Source organism: Simochromis diagramma, unplaced genomic scaffold, assembly GCF_900408965.1.
Source record: "Simochromis diagramma unplaced genomic scaffold, fSimDia1.1 OVJJ01000293.1, whole genome shotgun sequence".
Lineage (NCBI taxonomy): Eukaryota > Metazoa > Chordata > Actinopteri > Cichliformes > Cichlidae > Simochromis > Simochromis diagramma.
The window spans coordinates 21,313,634-21,333,279 of record NW_024386801.1 but is presented as its reverse complement, the minus strand read 5'-3'; the positions used below and the strand labels follow the sequence as shown (position 1 = coordinate 21,333,279).

The 19,646-nt window shown below is 39.3% G+C and overlaps 1 protein-coding gene across 2 annotated transcripts in view; it reads left to right on the top strand.

The window, feature by feature from the left end:
* si:dkey-106n21.1 (solute carrier family 23 member 2) overlaps nt 1–19,646 on the top strand; it is a 59,144-nt gene that overhangs the window by 8,025 nt on the left and 31,473 nt on the right. The window contains exons 1-5 of one of the 2 annotated variants that reach the window (XM_040026519.1): nt 2,617–4,644; nt 7,605–7,757; nt 12,013–12,170; nt 16,232–16,415; nt 18,878–19,059. In XM_040026519.1, coding sequence (XP_039882453.1) covers nt 4,624–4,644; nt 7,605–7,757; nt 12,013–12,170; nt 16,232–16,415; nt 18,878–19,059 — 698 coding nt within the window. In that variant the 5' untranslated portion in view covers nt 2,617–4,623. Of the gene's footprint in view, nt 1–2,616; nt 4,645–7,604; nt 7,758–12,012; nt 12,171–16,231; nt 16,416–18,877; nt 19,060–19,646 lie in introns of those variants that run through there. The other variant, XM_040026518.1, reaches the window with a different exon arrangement.

Genomic DNA, 19,646 nt, shown 5'->3' with positions numbered 1-19,646 from the left:
TTCTAATATGTGAAACACATAGAAAGAATGCTGTTGCAATAGTATAGACCCTGTTAATACATAGTGATTAAGTACACTGACAAAGCGATGGATGGATGGATTTCATGAAGATTCCGCCATAACAATAGTGTCTTTGCTTTGTCCTTGGTTGTTTTGGTTGGGTTGTCTTTCTCTCTTTTCTTTTTTTTCTTTTTTTTTGGCACACGGGGCGGGAATATTGTACAAGGAGAGGTGTTAGAAGTAAAATATTGACCGAATCACTGGATGATAACGAATGACATAATGAATGAGATGAATGACATGTCCATACCTGTTTGGTCGGGGGCCAGGTTCAAAATGACTTCATCTCATAATGTTGCCCAATAGGGTGAAAACTGTGCTACTGTTGTCAGAACACAAAAGGTGAGAAAGGAGGGAAGGCATGCTAGGAGGAAGCAAGAGAGAAATAAGGCCAGAATTGCAAAGGTGAAAGTGGTGAGATTCTAAATGAAGGGACTATGACTGGTAAAAGAAGAAGGAAGCTAGAAAGATTGTATAACATGATCTACAAGGTCAGACATTTCTGTACACTCATTATGGGCATGTATGTCATGGTAGTTTGGGGCTTTTAATGCTTTCTTTGAATTCTACATCTTTAATGCATTTAAAAAAAAACAAGAATTAGGTGGACAAGTTCGAATTTATATTGGATTTCTTTAAACCATACAGGGTTAAAAACATACACACAGGCTCATATATATATATACACTCACTTAGATGTTTTAATAAATATGCTGAAGGTTCTCAAGTGTCTTTTGATTTGGCAGGTTTAAGGCCTGTTAACTTTTTATTAGTGCATCATGATTGAATAGAATTCGCAGTTTCTCTTTGCAAGCATGAAAAGGATTTCTTTGAAAGAACTCACTGGTTCAATAAATACTCAGATCAATTTGAAAATTTTAAGGAGGCGGCGTTATTCTTAGAGCTTGACTCAATGAAGCTCTATGATCTACAAAGTTTAACATCATTAAACTGGAAAGATGCAGACTAAAAACGAAGCCCCTGCTCCAGTATAAATACCTTCAAGCACAACTGAAGTGTGTGCTTTCTGGAGAAGATTTTTAGGGTAAGATGAGACAACAATTAAGCTATCTCGCCAGAATGGCAAGAGGTATACTGGTGGTTTAAAGGTGAGGCTTTCAAACCTCCCAGTATCAGCTATCAAGGATGGTGTTTTTTTCACTTAATGGTGGCCTTCTTCACATGCTCCAACATCTGTATGGACTTCATTTTGAGAGTTCAAGTGAAATGTTATCAAAAAATGAAATTCTAATCCAAAATCAAGTACCTAGGCATGCAGACTGCTTCTAGAAATGTTTGTAAAAGAATGGGTCGTTCTAAGGGGCTCAACAAATTACAGTGTGATACTGTGGTAGGATGTCCTGTGTCACAAGTCCAGTCATGGAATTTTCATACTATTATTCCACAGTCAACTGTTAGTAATATTATAACAGAGTGGAAGCGATTGGGATTGGCAGCCCACCGGGCGATTTTTTGTTTTTATGGGCCGATCGATTTTTTTTTTTGGAAGGGTATAAATAATGAAAGGTGTTGGATTGGCCAATTGGTCATGATCGACTCTGGGCTGGACCAATTACAGCCGAGGAGGTCGGATGCACCCTCCCCCTTGTTTAGCAATCTTATAGACGAACTAAAGAAAATGGAGAACAACAAAAGGAAAGGAGGTGCAGAAAAAATTAGGGCCAAAAAGAAACAAGCCCTTCAGGCAGACGCTGCCAAATGTGTAAAACTAACTGAATTGTTTGGCGGTAGCTATGGCATAGCTTCCACAGATTTAGCAACATCAGCAAGTGGTGGAGGCCAGCAGGTGGATAAGGGAAAGGGGAGAGGAGGAGAGACCCGAGGCGGCCGCCGGTCATAGTGGCAGAAGAACTGAACTTCAGGTAAGAAGTTATGACCTGCTGTCTATCTGTGTCAGATATAAACCAAGTTTAGTTGTAGTTTGTTTTCGTTGTGCTGACTTTTTACAGTCGCTTAGAATAACTGGTACTGCGTACTAGCTAGCATGACGGAGTTTATATACTGCTGGGCAGGTGCTATGAAGTTACTGATAGTAAATTTTATTTTATGCTTAAGGTTAATTTCTCAAACTCTTCAAAATCTTAACAAATTGTGCCAATCCTTACATGTTGCACCAGGCTGATTTATCATCAAAAGTGGAGAAGTCTGTGACAGAGGAGACAGAAGAGCAGCAGAGAGAGATGGAGCAAGAGAGAGAAATAAAAGAGCAGGAGAGAGAGATGGAGAGATGACTTTATGTCATCCATGAGGGATGCATTTGACTTATGTTTCACATATTATAGCCCAACAAGTTACTTATAGCAATTTAAATACGAGCAATCAGTTTTTGGCAAATACCGGAAATTAGTTTTTGGCAGACAATCCCTTTTTGGCACAACACCGGCTATTGCAGTTAATAATACAACAGCTTCTTGCCATTTTTTGTGTTTCTTTTTATCGCTGTGTAACTGAGTTCAATTGAAAGCCTGCATGCGCTAGTACCTCTTGCCACAAGTTCCCAGAATCCTTTGCGGTTTTACCCCTGAATGATGTCACATTTTTGGTGGGTCAAAATGCCCGGGCCGATTTTTTGTCCCAGTCCAGCCCTGAATGGACAGGTCTAGCTTTGGTGGTTATCAGAAGAATTGTACCTATCTGGCTGCACTGTGCCATGTATAAAGTTTGGTGGAGGCAAATTATAGAGTTGGGTTTTTTCTCAAAAGCCGGGTTCAGCCCCATAGTTCCAATGAAAGGAACTCTTAATGGTTCAGCATACCAAGACATTTTGGAAAATTTCATATTCTTAACTTTGTGGGAACAGTTTGGGGATGGCCCTTCCTGTTCCAACATGACTTTGCACCAGTGCACAAAGCAAGGTCTATAAAGATATGGATGAGCAAGTTTGGTGTAGTGTGGAAAGACTTGACTGGCCTGCAAAGAGTCCTGACGTCAACCCAACAGAACATAGTTGTGATGGATTAGAGTGGAGACTGTAAGCCTAAACCCAACACTCCAAAACCTAACAAACCTAACAGCCTAACACCCCTAAACCTTGTGGACAGGCTTCCCAAAAGAGTTGATGCTGTTATACCTGCAAAGAGTTGTGCAACACGAAATTAAATCCTATGGATTAAGAACGGATTGTCACTCAAGTTCATACAGCTGTGAAGCCAGACGAGCAAATACATCTGGCAATATAATGTCACTATAGCTTTGTGTTAAATGAGGTTAAACTGCGGTTTATTTCTTGTTTGAGCTGCTCCAGGTTTTCATATTATTTTAGAGGACTTTGTGAATGACACTTTTCATTTTGGATTTTAGGTCTCATATGTCCATACTAATGTTCTCTAAATCCAAACAAACTTTGGCAGCATAGGTGGTTGGACCCGTTCACTCTCAGCACCCCTTTTGTTTGACCTGACTGTCTGTTGGCATTACTATGAGGGTAAATATGTTGTAAATGTGAGAGCTTGTAAAATAAAAGGAGAGAATGTGTAGAAAAAATATGAACTTGTAATTTGAAATGCTTGCGTGTAAAAAATGTTCACATACTTGTGATTTAAATTTATAGAAAAAATATTCACAAATTCAAGGATGGACATTTTCTCAAATATATAACGAGAACTGCAAATTTTTGTATTGTTATTTGTTTTACTATGTACAACTGCAACTCTGTGATCAAAACCAGTCAAAAATAGAGTCTTTGTAGAAATGGTGCACAGTGGCACTGCTTCGGGATATTGTGTTGCAACCAGAAATAATAAAAAGCACTATCCACTTGGATGCTGGTGAAATTGCTCAATGAGGTCCATGCCAATGCACTCAATGGGACCTCCATTAATGATAGCAGGTGCAAAGACGCTAGATGCCAGGACCGTGGAGAGATATCAGAAGTGGAAGTGTGATTAAACGTTGGACTCCACTGGCTGCAATGGGGATGCACCACAGGGCCTCCTTGGGGCTGAGATCAGCCATCAGCTGTGGGTCCCTGCCAGCTCCCTGCTGCAAGGTGATCCTTAGCCAGCATTATGGCCAGCTTGAGACTTGTTGGCTGATGACAGCCAAACTGACTCTGCTGTTTATGCTGGGAACCCCTCCATAAGCTGCATCAGTGTCAGCATGTTCAACAGCTAAGCTTCCCCCAGGCTACTCAATTGTGGAGCCTCCTAGTGTAGGCGAATGGCTAATCTCTCACCCCCATCTCCCCTTTCAGGAACCAATAGCAGTGATGCTCATGCAAGAGTCCCAGTCGGTCCATGATGATTTGCTGGATGTTGAGAAAGCAATTCCTAACAACCACCTAAAGGCTAAGCTCTAAGCCGCCACTTCTACCAGAGGCAGCAGCCACAGTGAGCATTCATTCTCAGGTGGCCAGCACGTCTCCGCCGTGGCCTGTAAAACTTCAGGGAAGTCCTGGGGGTCCTCCCTCTTGTCCATTGGGTGGAGCGTCAATGCTCGGACTCTGGGGAACAGGAACAGCGGTAGTGAGGAGCCAGCCCAAGCAAGCAGACATTTGAGCAGCCTTATCTGCCGCTTGGACTGTTCCTGCCGCTTGTCTAGAAGATGGCGCTGTGTCCCCACCAGGTCAGTCACTATCTTGGCTTGCACCTCCACTGGCTGAGCAGACCACGGATCCATCGTGACATGCCTAAGTTTTTGGAACGCTATAGCAACAACCCAGACAGTTTATCCAGTTTATATAATGCTTTTTAAACACTCTTTCTCCAGCCGACACCACAAAACTGAACACACTGGTCCATCCCTCCCCTAGAACTGAGCCACAAACCACACGCCTCCACAGTGACTTAAAGTGTGATGTACTGATGCCCCTGAGTCACAATGCTGTGATACAGAATGAGGGCTCTGAGGTGAAGTAAAATGCTCTTTTACTGCCAACAGTGGAGCAAACTGAGTAAAAAGACACTGCTGACATATGGACAGAATGTCTGTCAAATTTCAGAGCGAAAGCTAATGTCAGGGCAGCACACTGATCAGTGTATTTATGGCTAGTTAGCTAACACCTTTACCATTAACTAAAATAGTCATGAAGGATTTTCATGTCTGTGTTGGTTTCCTCATTAATCACAGTAGTAATGTACTAAATAAATATTTGAAGGAACCTTACAGTGGCTCTCTGTGCTCTGTGGCTGTGAATCCACCATGGCAGACAAGACAGTGGGGAATGAGACTACTTGGTCTTCTTTTTCTTTGATTGGCTGATGCCCAATCTTGTCACACTCTCTGTGGTTTTAGTCATATTATTAAAATCTTTGATCCCTTTGTTTCTTTTCTCACCACTTATCTTGCATCCACACCTTTATATATCACATTGTATGGGGTATTTTCATGACAGGCTATCAGGGGTTCTGACCCTACACTATTTTCTCCATCATAGCATAACCAGATGTCCAGTAAGAGAGATTCTTGTGGTCTCTCCAGAAGATAAATAGCTGCTCAATCCCCTCCAACCAGCATTTGCACTTGTCTAATGGTAGCATTACACTCCCAGTAGCTCACATTTCCTGACATCATATTTCCTTTCAGCAGCACACAGACGTTGGGAGAAAAAGCCACATGGGTTTAACTTACCATCTGGGGCCAATCACTTAAAGGCCAGTTTAGTAAGAGTAAGGCAAGGCAAGGCAAGGCAAATTTATTTGTATAGCACAATTCAACAACAAGGTGATTCAAAGTGCTTTACAGAGACATTAGAAACAAAAACAAATAAAAAGCATGATTTAAAATTGATTAAAACAAGCAAACAAACTAACTAACTAAACACACACATTTCACACCTGTTCGCGCGATCTGAACCCTTATCGTAAGGGGAGCTACCAGTCCTTCTGTGGACGAGCTACTTTCTATTTTAAATTCCCTGAATTTAAAATACTCTCTAGACCCAGTCTAGACCCAGTTGGGGAGCTACCCAGAGCTCTAATCCCACTTAACAAACAAACAAACAAACAAAACAGTATATAAAATCAAAACAGATAAAATCAGAACAGTAGATAAAATCAGTAGTTAATGTAAGTTTTGAAATTTAAGCTTAACAAACAAACAAAACAGTATATAAAATCAAAACAGATAAAATCAGAAATAGATAAGATCAGTAGTTAGTGTAAGTTTTGAGTACTATTGTTTTTCATAAATTACTGATAATAAATAGCAAAAAGAAAGCACTGATAATTGCATGGAGGGTGTCCATGCAATTTTAGAAGGAGCAGAAATGCTATTGTTTGGACATTTTTTCTGCTTTTACATAGACCAGCAAGGGCATTAGTAAGACCAAATGGCATCACCAAGTATTTAAAATGTCCCAAATGAGTGGTAAAAGTAGTTTTCCACTCATCCTTTTCTTTTATGTTTATAAGCATTACACAGATCTAATTTTGTAAAAAAAATTATGGTGCCTCAAAAGCTGAACTGAACAGAAGTAATCTGGTGATTTGATTTAACCTCTGGTAACCCCCAGCAATCAGAAAATGGCCTAAGAGTCTTACTCTTCTTTTAGACAAAGAAAAACTTCATAGGAGGGAAAGCTTTAACACTTTTTAAGCTCTCACAATTGATACCAATCACTGTGGAAGAAGTGGGGTGAATGGCTATGGTCACTGAGGCCAGAATTACTTGTCACAATTACGGTGCACATTTGGTCTATAGCTGCTCCATGAATAAATGTTGCACATGCTTGTGTTGGCCCAAAGACAAACCTTGTTTAGATAAAGCCGTATAGGTATGGCAGCTGAGTCTCTTGAGTCCAGTGCTTGGCCAGATAATTCTGTCGTGTTTTGCAAGAAGTTATTAGCAACAGATAAATACTCAGATAAGATAGGGGAGCTGTTACTGGCAGGCCAGAGGATCCCAGGGACAGTGGAGGAAGAAAGTGGTGGAGACTGGACAGGCAGTTGAGTAAAAGGGGAATATGTCTTTTGTAAGCAGGCAAGCAACTTAAAGAGACAGATAAGTGAGACAGTGAACCTGAGCTCAGTTTTCCCACAAAGCACAGGCATTGCACTTCACCAGGAAGTCACAGACAAACAGAAATTCAGGATTCATAACTGCCAACGCAGGGGCAAAGCAAGAGGATCACAGAGCCACATTACTACCATGCATGTAGTAATGCCATCTGGCAGAATATGGAAGCACAATACTACCACAAGCAGTTAAGGAAATGGAATACAAGTATTACAGAAAAACCAGAAGCTCCAACTGGAGGCAGCATCTGTAAAGAAAAAAAAAAGCAACTCCAGCTGAGAAAGTAACACTTTCACAGCAATTTGCAGGAGCACTTACTAAAAGATTTGAGTGTATATTGGCCTTTTATGTAAAAACATACATACAAGCTCAAATATATACATACATAAAAAAAACCCTAAATAAATTCAAACTTGTGCATACAATTAATTGGGATTTAAAGTAATTAAAATTTCAAACAGTTGCTGAAATGATGCAGAGGAAGAAATGCATTGCAGTGGATTAAACGAATTATTGCTAAATTAATGACTAATTAATGACTAATGACTTTTGCTGTGCTTCTCTTAAAGGACAAAGATGACGAACAGCCACAGCTGACAGCTGATCCTGGGGAGTCTCACACAGAGGAAACCCTAGAAGAGACAACAGGAAAAAAAATAGATTTAGTTTACTCCCTTAATGACAGGCCACCATGGTACCTCTGCATTTTGCTTGGCTTCCAGGTAAATTTATCTGCTGACTTGTTTAGCCCAGTGTCACAGCAGAAAACTGTATCTAACCTTGCTACTACTGCAGGAAAACATTCTGCTTTCATTTATTGAACATCTTTGATTGGCTGTAGCTCTGGAGGTAGAGCCGGTCATCTACTGATTGAAAGGTTGGTAGGGCAAGCCAGCCTGCTCAAGTCTGCGTGCCAAGGTATCCTTGGGCAATATAGTAAACCCCAAGTTGCTTTCCAATACATTCACTGTGAAAGTGTGACTGTTAGAAAGACAGCACTTAGGTGCAGAAAAAAAAAGTGCTTGTGTGAATGGGCGAATAAGTGCTTTGAGTGCTCAAATAGAAAAGGGGTATATAAGAAACAGTCCATTTACTCTTATAATGAAGCCTCTTGATGTTAGATCAATGCCAAAGCAAGGAGACAAACCTACAGCTCTGTAAAAATAAAGTTGCATTGGCTAAACCAATTCTCATTTACATCTACAGCAAATGCGAGGTCAAATTAGCAGTCATTATTCATAATCCCAAATTCCCAACCTTCTCAATTTCTTTTTGAGACAATTAAAAACCTTCTATAACTCAGTAACTTAATGATAGATATTGCACCATCAGCTTCCTTCTGCAGTTTAGTGCTGGACAGTTAGGAAAGTGGGTTTGTCAGTGTTTTCCAGCTTTTTAATACAGAGAAAGAGAAGTGTAACTAAAGCTGAGGTAAATGTAGTTGAAATTATAACTAGAAGATTTCCATAATCCTGACAAGTTGATGGTAATGTCTTTTTTGTTGTTGCAACATTTGCAAACTAAAAAATAAACAATAATTCAAAATTCAAAAAATGACATTAATGTAGTTAAAGAAAATGTCTCACTTTAAAAAGGGGTGATAATTAATGTATGTTGGCAACAGTATGTATTTACTCACAATAAGGTCTGTCAGTAACCCTAACCCTGATTCTTTAGTGACTCGTTAGCGACTTTAGTGTAAAGTCGCTAACATGTGAGTGCTTGTACAGTGGGGCAAAAAAGTATTTAGTCAGCCACCGATTGTGCAAGTTCCCCCACTTAAAATGATGACAGAGGTCAGTAATTTGCACCAGAGGTACACTTCAACTGTGAGAGACAGAATGTGAAAAAAAAATCCATGAATCCACATGGTAGGATTTGTAAAGAATTTATTCGTAAATCAGGGTGGAAAATAAGTATTTGGTCAATAACAAAAATACAACTCAATACTTTGTAACATAACCTTTGTTGGCAATAACAGAGGTCAAACGTTTACTATAGGTCTTTATCAGGTTTGCACACACAGTAGCTGGTATTTTGGCCCATTCCTCCATGCAGATCTTCTCGAGAGCAGTGATGTTTTGGGGCTGTCGCCGAGCAACACGGACTTTCAACTCCCGCCACAGATTTACTATGGGGTTGAGGTCTGGAGACTGGCTAGGCCACTCCAGGACTTTCAAATGCTTCTTACGGACCCACTCCTTTGTTGCCCGGGCGGTGTGTTTTGGATCATTGTCATGTTGGAAGACCCAGCCTCGTTTCATCTTCAAAGTTCTCACTGATGGAAGGAGGTTTTGGCTCAAAATCTCACGATACATGGTCCCATTCATTCTGTCCTTAACACGGATCAGTCGTCCTGTCCCCTTGGCAGAAAAACAGCCCCATAGCATGATGTTTCCACCCCCATGCTTCACAGTAGGTATGGTGTTCTTGGGATGCAACTCAGTATTCTTCTTCCTCCAAACATGACGAGTTGAGTTTATACCAAAAAGTTCTACTTTGGTTTCATCTGACCACATGACATTCTCCCAATCCTCTGCTGTATCATCCATGTGCTCTCTGGCAAACTTCAGACGGGCCTGGACATGCACTGGCTTCAGCAGCGGAACACGTCTGGCACTGCGGGATTTGATTCCCTGCCGTTGTAGTGTGTTACTGATGGTGACCTTTGTTACTTTGGTCCCAGCTCTCTGCAGGTCATTCACCAGGTCCCCCCGTGTGGTTCTGGGATCTTTGCTCACCGTTCTCATGATCATTTTGACCCCACAGGATGAGATCTTGCGTGGAGCCCCAGATCGAGGGAGATTATCAGTGGTCTTGTATGTCTTCCATTTTCTGATGATTGCTCCCACAGTTGATTTTTTCACACCAAGCTGCTTGCCTATTGTAGATTCACTCTTCCCAGTCTGGTGCAGGCCTACAATACTTTTCCTGGTGTCCTTCGAAAGCTCTTTGGTCTTGGCCATGGCGGAGTTTGGAGTCTGACTGTTTGAGGCTGTGGACAGGTGTCTTTTATACAGATGATGAGTTCAAACAGGTGCCATTCATACAGGTAACAAGTGGGGGACAGAAAAGCTTCTTACAGAAGACGTTACAGGTCTGTGAGAGCCAGAGATTTTCCTTGTTTGAGGTGACCAAATACTTATTTTCCACCCTAATTTACGAATAAATTCTTTACAAATCCTACCATGTGAATTCATGGATTTTTTTTTCACATTCTGTCTCTCACAGTTGAAGTGTACCTCTGGTGCAAATTACTGACCTCTGTCATCATTTTAAGTGGGGGAACTTGCACAATCGGTGGCTGACTAAATACTTTTTTGCCCCACTGTATGTGTGAGACGGTTCTAGACATGAGCAGAAATGAGTAAGGGGGATTTTGAGTAAAAAGGGAGGGAAAGCTAAATATGACATGTAATTTTCTTTGCACTTTTAGTTAAACTATTTTAAGTCATGTCAAAACGTTTTTGGAAATGGGACTTTATTTTATTAATAACATACAAGAGTGTGGGTAAGACATGGAGCAAAGACTAGAATGTCAAGAGTTAATTTCATGGCTGATTAGCAACAGCATTTCAATCATTCAATAACATTATTTACAAGACCTGCAATATGGTTAAAATCCAAAGTGTGGTCATAAGTTAGTAGTTTAGATATTTTCAAGGTTATAATAATACCAGTTTTCTTTCAGGCTGAGTGACCTTGGTTGAACCAGCGACAAGGAAAATATGATCATGCTGTAAAAATATATTAAATTTAAGCTCCAAGGCTGGCATGTTGAAATGACCAAAATATTGGTGACTTTATTTTCTCCTGTAGCATATTATTGATTTGTATTTATTTGAAAATAATCTGTTAGCATTTTAGCATATATGTATATATGACCACTCACTCAAATCTTTTAATAAGTGATGCTGAAAGTTCTATTGTGTCTTTTAACTTGACATGGCAAAAGCCATTTATGTTACTGATTAGGATTGACCACAAAATATGAATGTTGGGCAAAATGTAAAATCTTGTAGGTTTATACATCTGGAAAGAGTAACTTCTACCAGCCTATCTCATTCCACAAGGAATCCTCACTGCCATGGAACTGATATCTCCCTGATTGTTGCAGGTTTGGAAAATGATTAAAACAAACAATGCCCGTGTTTTCCACCCCTGTGTGAAGTATAGTAAAGCCTTGAATGTCAGCTGCAAAGACATAAAAGGATATGACATTTTTGCCAATACTTGTGGCATTACCTTCTTTTGTCAGCATTGGTGAAACACCAAGGATACCCGCTCCATTGCCCATATTATTTATTTATTTATTTTTTTTACAAATCACTTAACATTTCTGGACGACATTGACAAACTAGGTTGTGTTGATAGGAGAATTAGCTCTGACCACACCGATGGTGTTGTCAATGACATATAATGTGTTTTGTACTTGGCTGCAAGCAGCCTTAGTGAGTCCAGATATATGTCTGTGCATCACTCAAATTAGATTAAAGTGTGAGACATCTGAGACTGAACATATCCTGCCAGCCAGGCCGTTGTGTTTTGATGTAGCAGATACAAGATTGTTATTATTCTAGCTGACCACACTAGTTCTGAGTTACAAGAAATAGCCTTTGTCATAATGATTTAAAGCAAAGAAACACTGATATAGGGAAACTCTTATTGCTTACTGAGTAGAGAACATCAGATAAACCGGTATTACTGTTTTAGATTTAGACATTTCCTCAATTACACTTGGCATCTGATCTGTACGCAGATATTTTGAGATAATGACATCCAGTACAGTCTGGTATGAAATTAATTCTCATCTATGTCATTGCACATTGTGACTGTTTTTCAATAAAAAACAACAACACAGCAAGCATTAAAGTCAAATAAAAAGGAGTTTTATGAAAATAAAAACACAAATTAATCTGTATTAAAAGAAAATATGTTTAATCCTTTAAAATCTCTCTATTATTCCACTTTCTGCAGCATTACATTCTTGCTTTCGGTGGCATCATTGCAGTTCCACTGATCTTGGCTGAACCGCTCTGTATAAAGGACAACAACATTGCTAAAAGTCAGCTGATCTCCACCATATTCTTTGTGTCAGGATTGTGTACGCTGCTGCAGACGACTGTTGGAAACAGGTAACACCCTTTTATGATTTCAGTGAACCAAAGCAGACGAAGACACAAGAGTTCACACAAGAATTTCCACTTGTGTAATATCTTTTGGCACTAGCTTTGCAGTGCGCAAACTGAGACAATGCCCCACCTAAGAATGAGTGAGCGTTTTATTTGTTTGGCACACCTGATATTGGGGAAGCATTTCTTTGTTCAGTGAGGATTTTTGAGGATTAATATAAGTCTTCCTAAAACACATCCACAAAGGATCTAAAGTAACAGCCCAGCTCCTGTAGTGGTTCATGTGAACTTAAACTGTGGGTTAGTTTATCTCTAGAACAGCGGTCCCCAACCCCCGGGCCTCGGACCGGTACCGGTCCGTGAGTCGTTTGGTACCGGGGCGCGAGAGTTGAGGCTCTGCCGGATGTATAGTTTCAGGTAATGTATTAGTTTCCGTGGTTTTTCTCGGTATTTCAGCGTTATTTTGTTATCGTTTGTTATCTTTACCCCGGTTTTCCCTGGGTCCTTTTCACGTGTGTTATGAATAAATTTCTTTTTTTCGGTACCGGTACTAGTTTTATTTTGTTGTATTTATCCGCGACACCTTAAAGGCTGGTCCATGAAAATATTGTCGGGCATAAACCGGTCCGTGGCGCAAAAAAGGTTGGGGACCGCTGCTCTAGAACATCTCATGTCAGTAGTAATTAATTGCCTAGCTAGGGCACTTTCTGAAAGAGAGCAACTTCACTTTTCAACACTTTGACACACATATCACTTTTTATTATGATTATTATGATTCACAAACAAGAATAAAAACAGCAAATGATAGTTACATGTTTTGTTATTTTGCTGTTAGATATAAAAGTTACAATACCTTGCAAAGGCCAGGGGTTTCTTTTCTTCCAAGAACTCCACTGATTGGATTCCGATTTCTTTCTGAGTTTATTATAAGAGCCAGTTTTCTCATGCACATTCTTTTTCTTTAAGAATGTGGCGGTATGTGTCCTACATCTAGCATTCTCAAATATTTTAGCGGCATCCTCAGTAGCAGAGTAGTTACTTAGTTAACAGATAATGTTAGCTGATATGAAATTTATATCCAACAGGAAGAGTCTGTTAAATAAATAGCAACATTGCCATTGGTAGAGCAATCAAATAAAACTGCTTGGGTGAAAAGGAGGATGTTTTTCATAGTGATGTGTCGGTCGTGAACGAAATGGCTCTTAGAGCCAACTCTTTGAAGTGAACGACGCAAGCCGGATCTTTATTGGGAGCCGTGGGGGTTTTTTTTTCTTTCTTTCTCTCACCCTTTCTCTCGCACTTTTTTTCCACTTCACTCAGCACGCGAGTCTTGTGCTTTGTGCTGGGAAGAGGGGGGAGGGGCAGTAGTTACACTCACAGAACAGAGCCCGAGGGAAAGAGAGAGAAAGAGAGCCAGGGACAACAACGTCACATTAGAAAGGTGTAGTGATCACCCACAACTATTTTCAGTTGCAGATGATAAAGGATTCAGAAAGTTTATTCATGCAGGCCCATATGACAGAGAATGTGCATCTTCTTTTTGTTTTCATATTTTTTCATAATTATATTTAATTGTGTTGTGGTTTGCAGTGTTTTGTGTTGTTTCACTTTAAATTTGTTTAAAAGGAAAAAGCTGAAAATTTAAATAGTTAAAAGTTGAAATGTGAATAGTTGGTTTTTGTATTATATGATTTATTTATTACATTTTATGTGGAGTGTATAAAAAAAACTCCGAAGCACATACAATTCACAACAGAAGTGCTCCAGGATGCTAGGGGGAGTGTTGAGCTTTTGTTACCTAGTGGCTACACAAGCCAGGAAGTACCAACGACTTGGTGTGTGGTAGTAACAGGTAAACATTTTTTAAAATTATTTGAATATATATGAATGCCTGTGTATAAATACACAAACAATACACACATGCTTTCAATTGTGTAATTTAAGTGATCTAGGTAGCTCTGTTTTGGAAGTTCAGTTAACGCTAGAAGTGTGTTTTGGAGTTTGTACGTGCTTTGTCTCTAGGGGCCACCGTATATATTTTTATATATATTTATATATAAACATATATATATATATATATATATATATATATATAAAACCACAGGGTTTTTTTTACATTAGTAATTCCTTTTGTGCATAATTTTATATAGTTGTTAATAGTAAATTAATTAAAGCAACAAAACAACCTGAAGAGCTGGTTGGGAGCCGAAAGAGCCGGCTCTTTTTAGTGAGCCGAGCCGAAAGAGCCGGTTCTCTAAAAAGAGCCGGAAATCCCATCACTAGTTTTTCAGTTTAAGTTTCAATTTTATTTCTATAGCACATTTAAAAGACCAAGGTACATCAAAGTGCTTCACACTAGAGCCGCATTTGCGGGGTTACAGCAATAGAGTGACGAAGAAAATACAGTTATCATTACGGAAAAGTTTCAGATAAGTGGCATGGCACAAACGCAAACTGAGTAAAAATGTAAAAAATCGAATTTGTTTCAAAGGCTAGCTTAAACAAGTGGGTTTTTTAACGTGATCTGAAGGATTGAATGGATTCCAACGCATTGACTGTTTTTATTATCGGGCTACAGAAAACTTAAAATGAGCTTTTCAGGTTACTGCCAGGACTTGCTGGGAAGTCCTACCAAGGAGGGGTTAACATTAATATCGCACTACAGCCAAATCCTTTGTTTAAAGAATGAACACTATGGGTGTATTTTATTTAGTTTGAAATTTTTTCTCTGGATGTTTGAATTAGTTTTAAACACAAACTGCATTCTCACTCTTCATTATGAGCATATGGCACGGGGAAAATAGGTACATAACTATGACACGAGTGTAGTCTAAACTAAGAGGAAAGAAATAACATTTGATTTCATTCCCAAAAAATACATTACAGGACTCTGTAATAACAAAGCTTGACTACCCTTTGGCAGATTACAGTATAATAAAACCAATGGATTGTACACTATACTATACATTTGCAGATAGGTTTTACAAGCACTAACTGATTTGTAAAATACTGTAAATTAAATTAAATCAGAAAAACACTGTCATATCATAGATAGACTAGAAAATAAACAAACGATTGATTGATACAGGTTGTCGTAAGCTCTATGCAGACAGGTACACATACCACCAAGTCAGATAATGATTGATGGGCTAAGGGAGGAAGACAGGATGAATTGAATGTCACATGTGATATTTTGACAAACTTAAAATATCAGGAAAGGGATTCCATTTGTGATAATCAACTGCCAATTCCTAAAGTGTCTAAATGAAGAATGAACCATGGTTCCTCCTCAGCTATAAATAATAAGTCCGCCTAATCTTTGCAGCAATTTATTTTGACAGTTAAATGATTACGTGTGGAGAAAAACATCAGCATGATTATTGTCAGTTTGCCACTTAAGGTTAAAGTTAACTTTTAGGCCAATCTTATGGATTGTTATTTCATGAGATTGATCTATATACGTATATACCTGTGTGAGAGAGTAAAATCAGTGTAGTTATTTTGAAATTTGATTAAAATAATCCTTTTGAAACAGAAAGACTCATTTTTATAATTTTCTTTTGTTTGTGTGGGAAGCAGTGTAGCCATATATCACAATGCAGCGTGGCGCTCCACAAGTAAGCTCAAGCTTGCTATTGTAACACTAAGCCCGAGCAATTAACTAAGAGTTAAGTGTTCCTCCTACACAGTTTGGCAAAAGCTTGAACATACAACAATAAAATTTGAGAAAATACTTTGAGTGAAGTACTTCAGTACTTTAAGTTTCTTTGGTTTCATTCCCCTTTGAAAAAGAGAAATGTTTCATTGTATCATGTATCATTTTGGTGCAAAAAGTGCATAAGAAAGTATTACAGCATACAATATGGTAGCAATTGAAACAGACTCTTGAAACCATAGAACCTAGTAATAATACTTTGTTTTCTGACTAAGGAGAAAACAATCTGCTAATAAAAATTATCTTCAGGTTTGCTTTGAGTATACAAAGACAAGCGTAATCAGAAGAGACTTTACATCATTTGGTCAAGTGACCTTTGACCTTTAACTTTAAAATTATTGACTTGCAGGTTACCAATCCTCCAGGGTGGCACATTCAGTTTCATCACACCAACCCTGGCAATTCTTGCATTACCCAAGTGGCAGTGTCCTGTGCCAAATGCACCTGTGAAACCATTGGTGCAGTTTCATAATAGCACCAGTCCACTACAAATGGAAAATTCAGATGAGGTCTGGATGACAAGAATGCGTGAGGTATGTTCACTTGTGTGGTTAAAAAACAAGGTGTATGTGTGTGTGTGTGGGGGGGGGGGGTTAAATAAGCAAAGAAGTGAAAAATATGTTGTCAAGACTTAACATTTAAATGTGAAGTTGAATTCATTTTAAGTCCCTCGACAAAAAGGGAAAAGGACAGTGTGAAGAACCCAACGAGAGAAAAGCTACATTAAGATAAGATAAGATGAGATAAGATTTTATTGATCCCACAACGGGGAAATTTTTGCGTCACCTCAGCTCGGGTACAGATATCAGAAGGAAATACAAATAAGTACAATCAATGAAAAAAAGTAAGATAATACACTATATAAACGTAGATAGATAGATAGATAGATAGTAGGGGTGCAACGATATTCGTATCGATATTGACCCGTTTGATACAGTGCTTTCGGTTCGGTACGCATATGTATCGAACAATACAACATTTGTAATTTATTTTATCAACTTTCCTTCTGACGATGCTGTCTGTGTTGAGCGCTCAGTGAATCTGCGTTCGACTACTCCGCCTAGGCTGCACTGTCGAGCGCAGATCCACTGAGTGCTCAACACAGACAGCATAGTCAGAAGGAAGAGAGCAGGGCAAGCTAGCGAGACAGAAGTTAAGCTCTCCTTGCAACATGGACCTCCCCCACCCTCATTCAGATCTGGCGTTTGGAATTATTTTGGTTTTCATGTGACGTATGACCCTGAAGGTAAGCGAGTCATGGACTAAAGTAAAACAGTATGTTGGATGTGCCATGCAATGCTCAATTACATGGGTGGGAACTAGTGTGTTAGCGCAGTTAGCTCGTTAACGTGTTGGCCGTCTAGCCCCATGCACGGGGCGATCGGCGGTAGCTCGTTAACGGAGATTTGCCGTGTTGTGGCGTTAAGGTCATTTCAACGAGATTAACCTGAAAGCACTAGTGGGAACACAACGAATATGACTGCACATTTACGCCGACATCATCCTAGTGCAAAGACAAAAACAACAAGCATGCTACTAACTTTAGCCGAGTCATTTAGACAGCTGTTAGCACATGATTCTCCTTATGCTGCTGAGAATATAGCCCAGAAGAAGCGGATAGTATAGCTTTTATTTTGGAAAGAGACATTTCTCTGTAATAAACTCTCTTTTCCAAAGATGAGTGATTCCTCAATCAGATACAGGGCTTGCAATATCGCTAGCCCGACGTCCTGGGGCTAGCGATTTTTTCAGTCGGGCTACCAAAATCTATCTCTTCCCTGCCCGTCGGGCTATTGTAGGAAGGAAAAATATATGTCAATGCTTTTGCATTCTTTCAGAAATGTAGCTGGGTAATTATGTCATTGGCATCGGTGAGCCACTGTCAATATGTGACATATTGAAATCGCGTTTGAATTTGCGCTTGTTTTTTGCTTTCACTTTGCAATCGTTACAGCACTGATCTATGAGTGATGATAATTTGTGCACCAATTCCTCTGACATCGTCTTATTAATCGTTAGCTTACTATGCAAACATGACAAGTGAAATCTCCCGCAGCAAGCTTAAACATGTGAGAGGTTGATCGCGCAGAGAATCGCTGAGCTTATGTGAGTGCGTGTGTAAAAGCAGCAGGATATATATTTTAGTTCTGCTGAGCCAAATAAGACAGGTCAGGGTGAAGAAGTGACAGCCAAAGAAAAGCTTACCACAAAACGGAAAAGTTATGACAAATCAGACTATAAGGCAAAAAGAAAGTGCAGCTTTGTGGTTTCATGGACAAAATAATTTCTGTGGCTGCAATATGACGAGCTAAATAACCAGGGCTGCACATAAGTGGTCCGCAGGTGCGCATTCGCTGTCAAAATAAAAAACATGCACAAGGGTTAGGGTTAAATTTAAAAACTGTACTTTTGAGTTAAAATATATATTTATAATTTTAATAAATGACAAATTAAAAAGGCATGAACATTTTTTTTGTATCGAAAAAATATCGAACCGTGACACCAAAGTATCGAACCGAACCGAACCGTGAATTTTGTGTATCGTTGCATCCCTAATAGATAGATAGATAGATAGATAGATAGATAGATAGATAGATAGATAATATTTCTCATCAGAGGCCGCACAGTACATACTATTTAGAAACTGTGACTAGCTGTCAATGTGAAGTTCTTTGTTAGCATGTGCTCAAATTACACAACTGCTTGAATTCTGCTATTTTTAAATCGCTAATAGACAGTCTGTTTCAATTTTATCTGTCCCAAATTTCAGATTTTGGGTCAAACCAGTGAAAATTTCAGACTTTTAACTTGAACAGTTTTTAGAGTTTCATGTTCTAAAACTCTTCTGCAAAAGGCCTAAAACTTAATTTTGAAAGGTTAAAGTCAAACGAAAGCATTATAATGGCAAAAGATGCACAGCATTTAATTTTAGATATGAAACCTTTATGTTGGCATAGGGAATGACATTACGTCCTTATTGTCTTATCTTCCACAGATCCAGGGAGCCATTCTGGTATCCTCTCTCCTTCAGCTCACACTAGGCTTATCTGGGCTGGTGGGCCTTGTGCTAAGATATATTGGTCCTCTGGCTATCGCTCCCACCATCAATCTCATTGGTCTGTCACTGTTTACTGAGGCTGGAAAGAAGTCTGGAGGCCACTGGGGAATAGCTGCCCTGTGAGTTAAAATCCTGATTAGCTTTATGTTGGAAAAGATGTTGAAAGAAGTCTCTAAGCTCATCAGAATTAGGACTAATTCTGTCTTTATTATATCAAAGCATATAATTCTAACTGGACAGGAAACCCATATTCACACGTTGCTTTACTTGCCACTTGCCTCTATGGTTGCTGTCAAAAGACATAGACTCACCATGGACCTGAATGTTTTGGTAATACTGAGCTTTCCATAATTCCTCTGAAGCGAATGCTTGCAAAGAAAGGTTTTATGTTCAAATTAGACAGAAATTAAGTTGACCATAGTTACCACAAGTATTGTTGGAGGAGTGAGGCTCAGGCATTCAACCCCAAATAAAACTATACCAGCTGTTAAGCACAGAGCTATAACAACATACTGCAGTGTACCAGTGGAAATGGTACAAAACACAGTGGACTTAATAATTACAGTGGCAGACTACTTCAGAGTTCTTCATTATAGCTCGAAAGCATCAGTTGTAACTTAGATACAATTGGGTATTACAACAGGGCAATGACCCCAAGCACACATTAAAGCTGGTGTAATGGACTGGTTGTGAAATGGATAAACCA